Below are 16,841 nucleotides of genomic sequence, written 5' to 3'. Positions count from 1 at the left end.
GTTTATCTTTCTCTCCTGCTTTGTGCACAGGGCGCTTCGGGTCCCTGAAGGCTGATATTGCCAACCAGCCTTGGCATGACGCTCTCCTCTCTCTCTCCCTCAGGTTGCTTCAGGCTCGGGCGCAGGCTCCTCCACCGCCTCCTCCTCCCGCCAGCAGCTCCGTCAGCGGATCACGCGAGTTAACCTCAGGGACTTCATCTTCTGTCTGGAGCAGGAGAGGACCACGGCCCGGTCCTTACTGCTCTACAAGGCGCTACTGAAATAAGGTGTCCCTCAAGGAAGCGCACTCGGCCCACAGCAGATCACAAATTGGGTTTCACTTTGCCCCCTTGCCCTTGCGTCCTCATAGATAATTCATAGTCACCATTTATTTAGGCCTATATCCCTTTCCCACTCCCTGCTGCACCATTTAGCCTTTGGTTCGACCTGCACCTCCTTTCACCTGGACCTTTTGCTTTTTAGTTTTACAATTCCTCTGCACTCTTAACAAGGATGTGTCGTTCTCTACTCATCCGCGTGCCTAGTTTGGGACGGCGGTATATTTGTGTTACTTTTCAACGCAGCATATGTTAACAGCAACGGATATCGACACGGGACATGCCGGGTTGAAAAAAAAAAACACAAAACGTGCGGTCCGAAGCTAGGCGCTCTTCTTGAGGGTGCGGTCTGCTTTTCAAAGTGTTTTTCCAGACTGTGAGAGAAGGGAATCCTTTTACACAACGCTGCCAGGATTGTTTTCACCATTACGACTCCAGCGCTGTACCTCAAGAGGTGCCTTTTCGAGTCTCTGTCCCAACCTCTCCATAGCAAACGTAAAGATTTCACGTCTGTTTTTTCTCGCTATTCGTAGCCCAGTCGCTACCCACTCAGGACGCCGCACAACGGCGGGCTCATGGGCTCTCTAGTCTGTTTTTTTTTTTTTTTTTTTAAACTCACTCACTCATGGTCAGGTCTGTGATAAAGTCTGTTCTTGATTGTAGAGGCTGGTACTGTCACACATTTAACGGTCATATTTTAAGTCGTCTACCGCTACAGGGTTGAAAAGAATAACGTGGTTTTTTTTTTTGGAAATGGTTTATTCACCAACATGTTGTGAATGTTTGGCTGTGCTGCGTCGATCTTGTCGGAGGAATGTACCGAGAGTACTGTGAAGCTTCCATGGTGACAAAGCGCGTACGTACACACAGTATGAATGGTACCAGAACAGCTCCTGGTTTGGAAAGCAAAGTTGGCAGATAATTTTAACGTGCGTGTGTGTGTGTGTGTGTGTGTGTGTGTGTGTGTGTTGTGTGAAAGCTGGTGGCGTGTGTGGGTGTACATGTGTGTGTGTGTGTGTGTGTGTGTGTGTGTGTGCACGCGTGTTTCATTGTGTGTTTTTGTGTGCGTACAAGAGTGCAGACAGTGTGGATCTATAGGATAATCACTTGACAGACTTTTAGGGTTAACACAAACTATTCAGTTACGACAGTTTTTCATTTTTAATTTACAATCAATCTTACAGAACGCAGGGAGCTGGCTCTCCTATGGACAGTAAACTCAGGCTAAGTTCATGAAGGCTAACGAAATAAAAAGCTATTCTTGTCGGATCAAACAACATTCCTGCAATTTCCTCAAGACCTCTCCTCCTCATCCCGGTTTACGTGTGATAAAATTTTAGCTCAATATGCGACTACAAAACGTATTAGAAATCAAATCGCAGTCTGAAAATTTTGACCTTGTACCGTTGAAAATATTGATTTGTCATAGTAGTTGAATATGCAGTTGCTTCACGGTTTGCTGTTGAAAGGCTGTTTTTAAGATGACTTTTTTGGAAAGAGTGTACATTGAAGGTTTTTAACGCTTTAAATGTCTTTTTTTACCGTAACGGGCATTTGGTTTGTATAGTATATAGCTCTAATTGATAATTGAAGCTGTGGTGTATGTACTGTATATTCAGTAAGAGCCTGGGTCTTGAGAGCACCCAGCTACAGTATCATCTGTTGGAAGGACACAATTTTTGCGACTATTTATATTTCCTACATTCTGTATTCAATCCTGACGCATTTCAGGCAATGCAATTTTACTATTGTTTGTACCTTTGCAAAAAAATGAAATAAAGAAAATGATAAAGAAGCAGGTTTGGTTTCACCTCTTTAAGATGGATCGTCGGCATATAAACGAGACAGCAGAGACCTTTCATCTTTTTATCAATACATCTGTACAAATGAAAAATTGTGACACAAGTAAGCTAACAAATACATTAAATATACATTTTCAAAATTGCAATTATATAAAAAGAATTAAATTATGCGCCCCGCGGCACCATGGCATACATATAAAAATTACCTTTCGATTCATTTGTATACACAATGGACATATATTCACCAAGCAAGTTATTAATATCAAACAAAAGAAAGATTTTGATTCTTATTACAAATATCTACATGTGACAGTTATTGTATCGAGGTTGACCACTGTTAATTTTTTTTTTTTCCCATGTGTCTTGACTTGGAGGTTTGTTTGCTTTACAGAAAGTTACCAAATTGCATCATCATCATCATCATCATCATCATCATCAGACTCGAACTGAAAGACATTCCACTCAAACCAAAGCAGGACCTGAGCGCTCTGAAGCAACGCTCAGTCGTCTAGTCTGATTTTCAAAAGTCTCCACACAAGTCGCCGGTCTCTCAAAGGGTTCGATTCAAACAGAAGACATTTCCTTTTCTGTTTCATGTCTTTCAAGTCTTCGGGTCTCGTTTGCTGGCTCAACGTTGCTATTGGAGCATGACACATTTACTAGAGACATTAGAAGATCCAGGCATGAGTATTATAATTGTTAATTGGAAGTTTGTAATGGTGGTCACTTCTGTCCTTAAGAGTTCCTCTGTTGTGTTGGTGCCAGTTAGTCCAGAGGCTCCTGTTTGATCCGGATGGGGGTGCTGGTGATGGACTGGCTCCGCCGGAGGTCGCGGCACAGGACGTACTCGCTGAACTGGGACGAGTCGACTCCGCCTCCGCAGGACGCTTTGATGGTGAAGCCCTTCTGAAACAACCTCTCCAGCACCTGGACGGCAGGAAACGGCAGAAAGTGAGAGGGAGTCTGCAGTACGACTCTCATGATCACATGAGTTACATTAGTGGCAGTTCAGCCACGTTTACATGTTCAGCCTGTTTTGTAGAATTGGGCAGGAGTTTGCATTGTCATGAAGATCAGATAAGATGAAACTTTAATGATCTCCAAGGGGGGAACTGGGTTGTTGCAATAGGAAAATACTAATAGGATATAGCTAATAATAAATATAGCAAACTGAAGCAACTGAAGTTGACGTGTGAATGAAAAGTATGGAAACAATAGGAGTTTGTGGTGTGATCTATATTGGTACCACTTTGCAAACCTGTTTGTACACTATTATTTATACATTTTTTACCTTCAAAAGTAACTAATTACATCACAAAGTTACTCTGTATTAAAAGTAGTAGTAGTAGTTTTGTGATGCCCACTTCAAAAACATGCCATAACAACATGTGTCGTGCTGTCAGGTGTGTTGTCCATGTTGTAAAATGCAATGAAAGACTGTTGCTGTTTTTAAAACAGTGAGCCAATCTCATTTAGATCGAGCAAAATTAGATTGTGTTTTTTCAGTTAGCAGCATGTTGAGGAAATGAAGCAATATGACAGAAAAATGTAAGTAAATACGTTCTAATTTTAAAAAGAAACTCATAATTACAAAACTGACACATTACATAATTAGAGTACTCAGATTTCTTTTTTGTGGTAACTAACGTGTTACATTACCTCCAACACTGGTGCCGGTGCATTCCCAAACCAAAGTGCCAATAAATACTCCCAATGGGGAAGCAATGCCATAATACTGTTCACATGAGTTATTCAATGAGTTTTTAATGAGTACTTCCCCACTGGGAGAATGTATTGCTGATAAGTCTTTGTTGTAGTATATGTTACAGGTATATGTGTTTAGTTGCAGAGTTGAGTTCTGTGTTAACTGACCTGCACAGAGTTGAGCCTGCAGTATCCGTTGAGGGGGAAGCGGATGACGTGGGTGGGATCCTGGTTCCAGCCGGCGTTGACCGAGTTGCACATGACGTCTCCGGTCTCGGGGAAGATCTCCTCGATGAGGACCTTCTCCCCGCTGAGGGCGATCCTCTCGCCCAGGTCGGGCGTGACGCGGACCACCAGGCACTCGCAGGGCGCCGCCCGCTGGGCCTCGCGCTCCACCTGCCAGCGCTCCAGCTCACGCACCATCGGCGTCAGCTGGTAGTAACGCGCCTCCTCGTACAGCTGGGGGAAGTCCTGCAGGAGACAGGAGAGGCAGCCGCAGTTAGAGAGGTGAACTGCTGACTGTGGAGGGCTGCGGGTTCGAATCCCCGCTTGGGACATATGGCTGGGGGAACTGAGAGAGAAACACTCTGCCTTCACTGGACAACAGCTTCTGAGGTGCCCTTGAGCAACACACTCATTCCTCAGCTCCCTAACAGTGGAGGTGCTTAGTGACCGACAGTAGAAGACAATAGAAGACAGTAGAAGGTTGTACTGGGAAGCTGCCAGGTGTGAATGAATGGAAATGTATGAATGTGAAGCAGGAAGATGCTGGAAACAAAGTGAGAAACTTTAAAGAGTAACTAAACCCCAAACCCAAGCTTGTGGTGAAACCTGATATCTAATGGTGAAAAGTTGGGTACTGAACTGGCCATCTGCTATTGGCTGGTGCCATGTGATGTCACCTTCTATAGAGTACAACAGGTTGTGAGCTAGGGCTGGGCAATATGGTTGAAATTAATATCTTGATAATCATAAGGATTTTTCTCGATATCAATATATATCACGATATGGTTCATGTATGCAAAATCACGTTAAATAATCAAATTAATGTTCATCTCATTGAACCGAATGGTAATGTTAGGTGTGATGTCAAACAAAACAGAAATTTTCAAATAATATTCCTACCATACCTCATTTTATCAGAGTTTTTAAGTAAAATTTGCTTGTCATCATCAATTTAGACAGCAGAAATGTGTGTCACGATATTAAAATATCTTCATATCATCACGATATGATTCCACTGAAAGACGATAAACGATAATATTGAATTATCGCCCAGCCCTATTGTGACATCACCTGGCACCAAAGATCAGCCAATAGCAGATGGCCAGTTCAGTACCCTACTTCCCCATTAGATGTCAGGCTTTCACTCAGATTTGGGTTTGGGGTTCAGTCGCACAAGTAAACAACTACATGACAAACGGTCGAGATCCAAAAGCACCGAGCAGCTATACCAACAACCAGAAATCCAATCTCTCATCCTCCGGTTCACACAGGTGGCCGCAGAATCTGCCAAATCCCTCTAAAGCTTTTCAGAAGTTCTCCCCGCCCGGCTCCACCGGCTCCAGCAGACACATCTATTCATAATTACTGTGTGTGAAATACAGAGAGAGGAGAGGAGAGGAGAGGAGAGAGGGAGGCTTTTCTCTCACTCTCCTTTTTTTTTTTACTCCATACTGCTTCTGACAACGAGCATACAGAGGAGCTAGCGGAGCTGCTGTTGGCCCCGGGGCTCCACGCTGTATCAAAGCCTCGCCTCCTTAACTACCCCCCTCCCCCACACACCCTCCCCCCCCCCCCCCCCCCCCCCCCCCCCCTCGTAGGCTTGAAGCGAGGGATAGATGTGTTTTATAAAAAGGGGTTCTGTCCGCGGGGCGTTTTAGTCATCCTGAGCAAAGGCGCAGAATAACAGAGGCAGCGCTCGCTAACTACAGGGAGGGAGATGAGAGAGATGCAGTGCGCCCGCTGACTCACACACACACACACACACACACACACACACACACACACACACACACATTCTCTCACACTCAAGCAGACACACTCACGCAGTATCAGACACATTCGTTCACTCTCACACACACACACACACACCTCACACATTAATTTAGTAAAACACACACCACCCCCCCCCCCCCCCCCCCTCTCTTCCTGCTGCAAGCGATGCAGAATCGACCTCCAGCAGCCGCTGAGCTGATTAAAGGGTCAGAAATCTGCAGAGTTTCCACTGTAAGAGAGATGGGCCGCTGTTGGTGGAATAACGCAGATAACGAATGCGCTTGTGGACACGCGACAAATAATTTGTTTGACCTCGAGGTCGTGTTTTTTCCATTTTTGCATATCAGAGCCGGGTTGGCTGGGGAGGGGAGGCGGTGACGCCGATTACGTTTCATCATTAGAGAGAGAAGAGAGAGAGAGACAGGAGAGATGAGAGATGAGATGTTGGAGAGTGTTTTCACAGCCAAACTCAGGCAGAATCTGATGCTGGTGCTGAATTAAAGCTGCAATATGCAACTGTGTTCATATTAAAACTAGAAGGGCACTCAGAGAGCACAGACCTCCGCCAAGGCTTGTGCTATTATTGCTTGTTCGTGAGTCAGATCCGGATCCACTCCAAAATTTAATGGGTTCTTCCTTGGCCCATGCTACACCCTTCCACCAAGTTTCATGAAAATCGAGCCAGTAGTTTTTCCGACAAACAAACACATACAAACAAACAAACGGCACCGAAAACATAACCTCCTTGGTGGAGGTAATCATAAAGAAATAGGATCGATTCTACATTATCAGTCTGTGTGTTGAAGTCTAAATCCCTCTGTCTGCCTGAAATTGGCTATAGAATGATGTTTGGGACTGTTTGGGGCGTAAACCGTTTCCTATGGGCGTGTCTTGTGGGCGGAGCCAGCGGTGAGCCAGTTGTGTCTGTCAAGGTGAGGCGAGCGGCCGCAGAGCAGGACGTCACAACAACAACAACAACAACAACAACAACAACGGAGGAAAGCAGGAAGAAAAGAAACGAGCAAAGCTAAACGCTCAGACACTCGGCTGCGGAGGCTTTAAGGTGCCGGTGACCTCAGCCTCAGGAGAGATGACATCATCAAGATGACTGACAGGTGGTGGGGAAGGGATCTGACCAACTGAGTGAGGAGGAGGGCGGGGCCAAAAATACACTTCAAGACATCAAGACGAAAAGTTGCATATTCTTGTTTGTCTTGATTTTGGCGGCACCTTTGGTGATCAGCGGTTATTAATTTTGGTGTTTTGCACTCAATGTCGGCCCTGACCAATATACTGTAATAACAAAGACACTGAATGTAGACTGCGGCTTCTTATATTTCTTCTACCTCCGTGTATTTATTCCAAACAAACCGCTGTTGTTGCTTCTGTAAACATAAAACGCTTTACTTCCTCTGCAGCAGAGTATTTTTCCCAAGAAAGATGGACCTGTCATCTGTGTTTAGAACAGCAAATGTAGAAGCTTTAATGAACTGGCAACAGGTTGAATCACTGCAGCATGGTAGAAAAAAACATTTCTATGAAAAAGTTTCAGATTATCACTTTAACTCCACCACGCAGTCTCTCTTTACACGTCAGTGATTCTCAACCTTTTTTATATCAAGGACCCCTAATTTAGTCCACATTGGGGCCACGGACCCCCATTTAATGACATTTTGTGTCTCAGACCCAAATCTGAAAATTTGTCCAGAATCCCATGACTATCTGTATCGTAGGTAAAGAGATAACAGTGAAACTATGACCAAAACAGTCATTCTTCTACATTCTCTAATTGTTTTAACCTCTTGTCAATTAAATAATGGTGAAGTTTAACAATTCATCAATTTGCTCGGGACCCCCTGGAACTCCCTCAAGGACCCCTGGTGGTCCCCGGACCCCACGTTGAGAACCACTGTCCTCACAGTACCTTGAAGTCCTCTGGCAGGAGGAGTTTGCAGGTGCGCAGGAAGCTGAGGATGTAGCGGAAGATGTCTCCGTCCCTGTCGATGAAGTAGTGCTGCTTCAAGCTGTCCAGCACGATGGGCTCGGTCCCGTTAAACAGACGACTGATCCTGAGAGAGAGAGAGAGAGAGAGAGAGAGGGAGGGAGAGAGAGAGATGGAAAGAGAGAGAGAGAGGGAGGGAGAGAGAGAGAGAGAGAGAGGGAATTAACAGGAATCAGTGAAAGAAGGTTGACTGATAACAGCTGGTTCGTTATAGTACAGTATTAGTGTCATGTAGCATAGTGTCTAATAGTGTTTACAGTTTAGTATGTTTCACACAGTTTTATCTTAGAATAGTACAGTATAGTGCAGTATAGTGTGTATTAGGGCTGGGCGATAAGGACAAAATCAAATATGATATTTTTGACCAAATACCTCGATATCGATATTGCGACAATATTGTAGGGATGACTATTGGTGCTTTCACAAAATATTTACACAATGAGATTTTTGATAAATAATCATCAGTAATGTGGATATAATGACTAAGTGGGTAAAGGCAAATAATAGAACAGCTAGAACAGTCTGGTAAGTTCAGAAAATGACATCACTTTACTGTAATGCAGCCTTTAACACCAGGAAAAGACAACACTTATGCCATATCATGATTATCTAGTCTCATATCACAATATCGATATAATATCAATATATTGCCCAGCCCTAGTGTATATATAGTAAAGTAATCCATACTCTTTCCCATACTTCCCTCCCATACAGTCTACTGAATGTGTTGAAACTGGCTGCTGGCATATATTTATATAACCAACACAATATAATTATATTCTATTTCATTGCTTTTATTGTTTTTGTTGCTTATTTTATAGTCAGATTTGTTCTTTTTCCCTGCTGTATCCCATCACTTTTACTGCTGCAGCCACACTGTTTCCCCACAGGCATCAATACGGTTTCATCTTGTACTATCATAATAATGGTATGGTATAATGCAACAGGCTATATTATATTAAAGCACAGAATAATATAATATAGTATAGTAATAGCATAGTGCGGTACAGTACAGTGTAGTATGCTCTTAATCGTGTTTGGGTTTTGGTTGTAATGAGTCGTATTGTGAATCAAAATACTTATGGGGTGTTTTATTTTTACATTCATATAATATTATTAATATTCAACACACACTTGAATAGTCACTTCATCGCTAATCAGCTGTTAAGTCCTTAAGTTCGTTAGCTGTTTAGTGGGATTTTCCTTTTTTGTTGTATGAGTTATTATTTCATGAGAAAACAATGAGCACATCTCAGCAGAATTCACACATATTCAGTCCTCGGTCACACTGAATCTAAAGAGCCTCACTTTGCCTGAATATATTAATTTGCAGGAGGATAACAGCTGATCAACCTGATCAGACTGTTTGATCAGATGGGTGACTGGTGAGCTGTGAGTGTCTTCAGTCGGGGGAAAGCTGAGCATCAGAAACAGTCTCTGACCTCAGGACGGCATTATGGGAATTTCAACCAAGTCCTTTGACTATTTTTTGAAGTCTGTGCTGAGGTTCGTCTTCACTCTGGGCAAAGTAACGCTCTTCCCCTCTTTCTTTCTTTCTTTCTTTCTTTCTCCTTCACCCCCTCTCTCTCTCTCTCTCGCTCGCTCATCCATCCTCCCTTTCTCCCTCTCTCTCTTTCTCTCTCTCTCTCTCATCCTTTCTCTCTCGGTAAATCGATGCCAGGTCCTTTTCTAAGAGCCAGCGCCCGTCCTTGCCGGCTGCCTTGAGGAACTCCTGGGCTCCGGCAGCAGGAGTTTCACCTCCTCGCTCGCTCCAGGCCAGCTCTCTCTCTCTCTCTCTCTCTCTCTCTCTCTACCTCTCTCTCTCTCCCTCTCTCTGTCCTCCAAAAGGCAATTAAAATCTCCCCTTTTCTTCCTCCCCTCGTCTGTTCTCTCCCCTCTGCCCCGTCTCTCTATTGATCTCACAAATTGGAAAGAGAAAAAAGAAAAAAAAAGTGTGAACAAGTGGGAGGAAGTTTATAATCCAAGGTCATTTCTGGTGGCTGAGATGATGACGCTGCATTTTGCACAATAGCCATCTAACCGAGGATTAAGATCTTGTGAAGACTTTAGATTTTATTTTGAAGTGCAGGGTATCGTACATATTTATTACCTGATGGCTGCTTTGCACATTTTGATCGCTAAACTTTTCAAATGTCCCATTTTCAGCACATGGAGCTGCTCTTAACGCTGCACCAGGCAAATTTGCATGTTCAAAAATGGCAGCGAGAGGTAACCGTTTGAATTTTGAGGACTTCAATACCCAGAAATCCTGTAACGTGACGTCAGTAAACAACACTGAGGCTCTTCTAAATGTGTCTCTTCTTATTGGTTGGTTGGAGGTGAAGAGAGCTCAGAGCGCCAAAGAGACGCTTAATGCTTAATAAGCATTAACTAACCCTTAATTAACAGTTAACTAATGTGTAATTTACTAATGGTGTTCATGTTAACTAAGGTATTCATTTATACATTATTTAATAGTTTATAAAGATGACTATTAAATAATGTATAAATTAATACCTTAGTTAACATGAACACCATTAGTAAATGATTACCAGACACTTTAGTTAACTGTTAATTAAGGGTTAGTTAATGCTTATTAAGCATTAACTAACCCTTAACTTAGTGACCCTTATTGTAAAGTGTTACCAAAAGATCTAACTCTGGTGAGTCCAGCTTTCTCATGTCATTGGCTGGACGCTTTTACCTTAAGCTCCTTACAGTGTCATGAGTTAATTCATTTGTTAGCATGGATGGCTCAGTGGGAATTGAACCCTCAACCCCTGACCCTGAGCCTCACAGGACCGGACCAAAACTTCACATCACTCACTCATGTACGCTGACGGTGTGAATAATCTTAAACCGAATCACCAAGTCTTCCCTCTGGTCTTACCTGGACTCGGGGTACTTGGTGAGCGTGGCCAGGCTGCTGGTGTACATGTGCCCGCCCACGTCGATGTGCACCGGGGCGTTGGCCTTGGTGAGCTGGGCCGGCGACGGGATGCCCTGCGCCGTCATGGGAGACACCGGAGAGCGGCTCAGAGACATCCTGGACATGCTCCGCCCCTCCTGTCAGGAACAACACACACACACACACACACACACACACAGGACTCAACTCAACTGAACCGAACGGCGTCTAAAAATAAGAGCGATCTCTCTGCCCAGCACGTCGCTCTGGGCCGGTGTCGTCTCTTTTTCACCCCCCCAATCTCCACAGCATCCTTGACACGCTCCGTGCAGAGAGTCAGGGTGCAGAGACGTTAAGCCGCCGCTGTGTTCAAGCTGAAATGAAAGCAGAGCGATGTGGGGGTCTGTGAGCCGGAGCTGCCTCAGCGCTCTGGGCTGGTACCACTTCTTTTTCAACTTCAAATCCCAGGAGCCTCGGCTGCTCTGCTGGAGAGCCGGTGGTCCGCTGCCTGAGAGGACGCTTTCTGTTTGAAGTCGCTCTGGAACAGACCGCAGGCCGCAGAGTGGAGGCTGAGGCTGCTGCTGCTGCTGCTGGACTTCTAATTGGATTTGGTGTTAATTTAATGCTACGCCACGCTTTTCAATCAGACTGTTTTTTTTTTTTTACTTGATGTAGATCAGTGGTTCTCACCGTGGGGCCCAGGGACCACCGGGGGGGTCCTTGAGGGAGTTCCAGGGGGTCCCCAGAAAATTGATGAATTGTTAAGCTTAGATAGATAGTAGAGCAGCAGATAGTATAAAAAAAAGTATAGAAGTAGATAGTATAACAATGTTTGATCTATTTTTAATATATGATTGTCTGTATATATATTTTTGTATGGGTTGTGTGTATTTCCTTGTAGGCCTCTTGGCCACAATATGGCTGATGGGCTGATTGACTGATTGATTCCACCCATCAGCCTCATTCCTATTGGCTACCACTAATGGAAGTAGTGCTGATGATGGTCTGAGGACCGAAATGTTCACCTTTTTTCTCACTAAGTCACTTTTTTTCACTATGTAAATAAATCATCTATTTTTGCATCCAATGAGCCTCAATAGTTTTTGTCAGTGTGCAGCTTTTTCTGATTACATTGGATTGTTAAGCTTCACCATTATTTCATTTACAAGAGGTACAACACATTTAGAGAATGTAGAAGATCATAGTCTCACTGTTATCTCTCTACCTACAATACGGATAGTCATGGAATTCTGGACAAAATCATATCTGACAATAAAGATATTCTCAGATTTGGGTCCGAGAGACAAAATCTCATCAAATGGGGGTCTGTGGCCCTAATGTGGACTAAATTAGGGGTCCTTGATATGAAAAAGGTTGAGAATCACTGATGTAGATGGCGGCCTGTGCTCTTGCCACATCATATTTCAGAGACATGGGCGGATTTCACCACACCTCCGCCTGAGTCCAGACTTGATCTTACAGTGTGAATCATTTTTAACGAAGAGCAAAGATCGAGCAAATATTGCCAAAATCTGTATGAAAGCCATATCTCTAAAAAAGAAATATCACATCAAGGAAGCATTCAGTTCCCTCTGAGCTCATAGTTTGGTGACCTGCGTCTAAAAATGTATCACACTGACCAAATAATCATAAAACCTTGTCAGTCATCCGTGTTTTTCCATGAGTTTTGGTAGCAGATGATATTAGAAGCACGGGGCTTTGCTGCCTGTACCTGAGGGTTCAGTGAACTGAGGCCCCTAGATAAAAAAAACAAAAAAACCTTTCTTCAGATTACCATGAATGTAATATTCATGGGGCTGCCCACACTGATGAAACAGAGGATGGTGATGACCCGAGGCTGCTGGGTAAGGGCAGAGTCTGGATTAATTGACCCCCCCCCCCCCCCCCCTACAGAAAGTCTCTCAATTGTAAAGAAGTTCTTTGAAGCATGAAAGGTGAACAGGAGGCGGACTGCATTCAGTGTCTCTGCCCCGCGGCCAGCCAGCCGCCCGGGGCCAAACCGACAAACAGAGGCATATTCCTGTCTGTCTCTCTGTCTGTCTTTCTGTCTGTCTGTTAGCCTGCCTGCGTTTCTGTCTGTCTGTCTTTCTGGGTAAAAACTCTTCTCAGGACTAGTATCTCAGACTCAGAAATGAAAATAACAGCCTGTCCCCCATCCCTCTTCCAAATCCACAACTTCCTCTTAATTATAGGCTCCGATAATAAGGTTGGAGGTTATTTTCCACAGCATATAGGCTACTGCATATTTGATTTTTTTTTTTTTGAATGGGTCTACTGAGGCAACATTAGGCACGAGCAGCAGATTAGCCAACCGGTAAAATCAGTTTATCCTGCAGACTAAAGGCTCTACAGCAGTCCCGCAGTTGCCAGCAGAGTCTAAATGCCTCTAAAATTGCACAAATTTCTCACCAAAGATAATTGAAATCGCGTTATGCTGCTGCGCGAGATCAGACCAAGTGTGATGACTGATAGACTGAAGCCAAATGTTGGAAAGTCAGCGGAAGTCTGGAGATCCCAACCCGTTTCGGTATGTGGCTTGGAGAAACCTGGTTCCGATACGGGAAATACCACAGCGCCAAATTCCATTAAGAAATCTGGCCATTTAATGTATTTTGCTAATCGCCAAACTTACATACGTCGTAGAAATGACTTAAGAACTTTTACTAATTGGTAAGGATATTGAGGTAAATTCGGCGTATAAATAATCCACGAAGGTTTTTATTTCATGACATTGTCCACTTTTGTTATTGGTTCACACTGCTCGCTACCGCCCTCCGCGGCGCATTTTGACGGTAAAAGATGGTCGGAACAACAGGCGAGCCAATTGTAAAAGTTTGAATTTTATTGGAGTACGTCCTGTCTGGTGCATTTGACCTATGCCGAATTGAAGAGTGGGCCCCAATGGTAAGATATGATCCAAAGTCTTGTTCTATCAGGTGTGCGCGTGTGCCGATACGCAAGGCAGCATAAAACGGAGTGTTTTTGAATGGACTTTGGCTTCCTGTTCCCGTCATACAGGGAGAGAACACTGACTGTCGGGGCTATGAGAAACCCCTACGAATGGTATCTGAACATCGGGTTTTCTCGACGAAGGACGTTCACATAATTACAAACTTGTGAACTTTACATGTAAATCTCGCGTGCCAGTCTCCGAGGCTGTCTGCAGCAGCCTCTCTCCGTAATAATACAGCGCGTGCTTACCTGAGAGGACACCGACACAGAAGACATGGAGACCGGGCTCTGTCTTCTCCGTCCCGGGTTTTTTTTTTTATTTCCGACGATGCGGGCCGACTTGGTCTTCTCTTCACGTCCTCGCCTCCCTCTCTGTCCTCCGGTGTGATGCCTCTCCGACAGAAGAAGGAGCAAAAGAAGCCAGTCTGTCTCCAAAAGAGAAGAGGAGGGCTGAAAGAGAAGTCTCGCCCGGGGCCCTTCAGACCCCCAGGGGCCAGGATTAGGTTACAATAACGCAGGCTTTTTTTCTTTTCTCTCGCCCCAACTCGCTTCTGTCAACCCAGAAGAAGGAGAGAAAAAAAAATCGTGATCCTCTGCCTGCTATTCCCAAACGTCAATACTATGGTTTGACAAAATGCTCTGTTGTCTGGGATAATGATTTATCTCGCCCCGATCAGAAGAATTCATTATCCATCACGCACCCAAGACTATAAATATAAATCCGGATCGCTGTCTTTACAGAGAGACGCACGCGTTTGTAATTTGCCCCAGCTTCTTATTCCAACTGAGTGTTTTCAGTATGGAGCGGGCCTGCACACATCCTTCCTGTCTGCCTCGTACATCCACATCTTTCTCCCCGACAACTCATATATTTTAGCAACATCAAACATCCCTCTGGCTCTGGAGCCAAATGACGTCTATCGTCATGCATTATGCCCTTCCAGCTGCCTGCGGCCAAATGCGCCATTTCAATTATTGCGCACTGGTAGATGGAGATGTGCGCCGGGAGGGTGCGCACACAGATCCGTTTTACTCTCCTCATCCCAGCTCCGGCTCGGCTGCCTCCATACGCCTTCCTGCCGCTGTGGTTTCTGACATGAGAAAGGTTCATATTCTCTGATATTTCGGTGTTAATTGGTCCGCAGAGTGGATCCCGCAGCGCCAACCCGCACAGAAACCATTTTGTGTTCCAGTGCGCGCAGCTTTACGCAGAGAGGCGGCTGCGGCTGCTGGTGTCAGAACTGAACCAGAGTTATTCTGCTGGTCACACTGTTAACAGACATGATGCTGTGTGCCAGAGCGGCTGCTGGCATGTAGGAGTCAGCATCAGTTGTGTGTGCGTGTGTGTGTGTGTGTGTGTGTGTGTGTGTGTGTGTTCCTCTCCAATCTGCAGGCTCTTCATGTCCCTGTCTCTGTCTGTCAGTCTGTCTGTCTGTCTGTCTCAGCCATGTCTCTTCTGTCAGCAACAGAACCATCTGTCCTGCTCTTTTTGTTAAGTGTTTATTCTGTCTTGTTTTTGTGTGTCTGTACCTTTTAAAATCCCCCCCTGTTGGATAAAGACTTTCTGTGTTATTCATTCCCTCTCTCCCTGTGCAGAGGAGACACATTGTGGTTTGAAGCAGCGGTGTCCAAAAACCCCAAACTCGTGTCCGGAGGCCTCCCAGGAGTTTCCAGGTAAAACCAACATGAGCGTGAACACAGCGGTCGTTTTCATTTGTCTGTTGCTGCTTAATTCACTAGAAATGATTCCCAGACAGAGAGGATGTGATGTGAGGATGACTGCTCCGGTCCCAGCTTTCACTTTCACTACTGTCCCCCTCCTCATGTGCTGTACAGTGTGATATATTTTTTTTTTGCCTCTATTATGATAGTTTACAATAGAGATAGACAGGAAAGATGACAAACAATAAAGCTCCTTGGCTGGATTCAAACCCAGGATGTTGTGGTTACATGGTATGCTCCTTAAACCACTGATCCACCAGGACACCCAGAGAATCTCAATATTAAATCACCTAAAACACCATCAGTAATCCTGCAGTCTGATCAATCGGGAGTCCGGGAGTCTGTCGGCCCCTGTGTGTCGGACCGGGGGTCGGTGACATGAAAACATTTGCGAAGCCCTGGTTAAAGAGACACATTGAACCAGTTATATGTCTTCATTTGTCTGAAACACTGCCCCCCCCCCCTCCTATCAGCTAAGTCAAGCAGGGAAATAGAGCGATACACACACACACACACACACACACACACACACACACACGCACGACTCCAGCATTAAATTCTCTTCTTCCATTTGTTTTTGCCCCGGGCGGCGCATGTGTCTCCCTTTACTGTGCAAACCAGCAGAAGGACTTGATTCTCTCTCTCTCTATCTCTCTCTCTCTCTCTCTCTGCCTATGTGCCTCTCTCTCTCTCTCTCTCTCTCTCACTCTCTCTCTCTCTCGCCCTCCACCCCCTCCCCTCCCTAATTAAAGAAACCCTGCAGTTAGTTCAATTAGATGAAGTAAGGGGAAAGATGTTGCGAATTTAAAGATTTAAATATCTTGTAAAGCCACCCCAGGCGCTGGCAGTTCGGTTTCGTATAATTTATGAATTTTCTTGTGCATGGAGGGATGGGAGGATGAAGGGAGAGACAGAGAGAGAGAGAGAGAGAGAGAGAGAGACTGGTCCACAGACATCAGTCAGTCTGACACTTCAGGGAGGCTTTCCTCAGACCGGCTCTATGTTTGACATTTTGAGGCCAAAGGCAGAAGCCGCTGTTCAAAGTGGCTGTGATGTGCTGAACACTAGTGATGCTGGTAAATAAAGAGGTGGGTGAACTGTGACCTGCAGTCGACTGTCCGTCACCGAGAGGCACACAGCCACCGAGACGAACCAGTCGGCGCTCTTCACACGCTCTTCCAGCTGGGAGCGTCTCGGCAGATGGAACTACAATGAAAAAAAGCAAATAAAATCACCAATAACAGCTCACTACTTTAACTAGAAGCGGTAATCCGTGAGTTCCTGTTTTGCTCAGCGCTCAACACCATCTTTGTCTGTTCAGCTATGGTGGCTAAAGGCTCAGTTATGCTCAGTGTTAAATGCGTATACGGATACAGACGGAGCCTTCTGTCCGTACTCTGCGTTCATTTCATCCG

At 44.9% G+C, this 16,841-nt stretch overlaps 2 protein-coding genes across 2 annotated transcripts in view; one reads left to right on the top strand and one right to left on the bottom strand.

Moving 5' to 3' along the window:
• The window catches only part of LOC139651596 (transcription initiation factor TFIID subunit 4-like), a 32,003-nt gene extending 29,925 nt beyond the window's left edge, over positions 1-2,078 (top strand). Inside the window, exon 15 of the mRNA XM_071528569.1 lies at positions 104-2,078. Within this exon, the coding sequence (XP_071384670.1) occupies positions 104-265 (162 nt within the window). The 3' untranslated portion in view covers positions 266-2,078. The remainder of the gene's footprint in view (positions 1-103) is intronic.
• A 68-nt stretch (positions 2,079-2,146) lies between these two features.
• On the bottom strand, positions 2,147-14,553 carry LOC139651599 (BTB/POZ domain-containing protein kctd15-like). Its single transcript, XM_071528581.1, has 5 exons — positions 13,954-14,553; positions 10,714-10,889; positions 7,746-7,890; positions 3,992-4,294; positions 2,147-3,046 (listed from the first exon to the last, which is right to left on the bottom strand). The coding sequence occupies exons 1-5, from the start codon at positions 13,978-13,980 to the stop codon at positions 2,885-2,887; spliced, it is 813 nt and encodes a 270-aa protein (XP_071384682.1). The 5' UTR covers positions 13,981-14,553; the 3' UTR covers positions 2,147-2,884.
• Positions 14,554-16,841: the final 2,288 nt, after the last annotated feature.

Source organism: Centroberyx affinis, unplaced genomic scaffold (assembly GCF_046629955.1).
Source record: "Centroberyx affinis isolate AG114_WGS23_722 - 3 ecotype Tasmania unplaced genomic scaffold, CSIRO-AGI_Caff_v1 ptg001690l_1, whole genome shotgun sequence".
Classification (NCBI taxonomy): domain Eukaryota; kingdom Metazoa; phylum Chordata; class Actinopteri; order Beryciformes; family Berycidae; genus Centroberyx; species Centroberyx affinis.
This window is presented reverse-complemented; position numbering and strand designations above follow the sequence as displayed.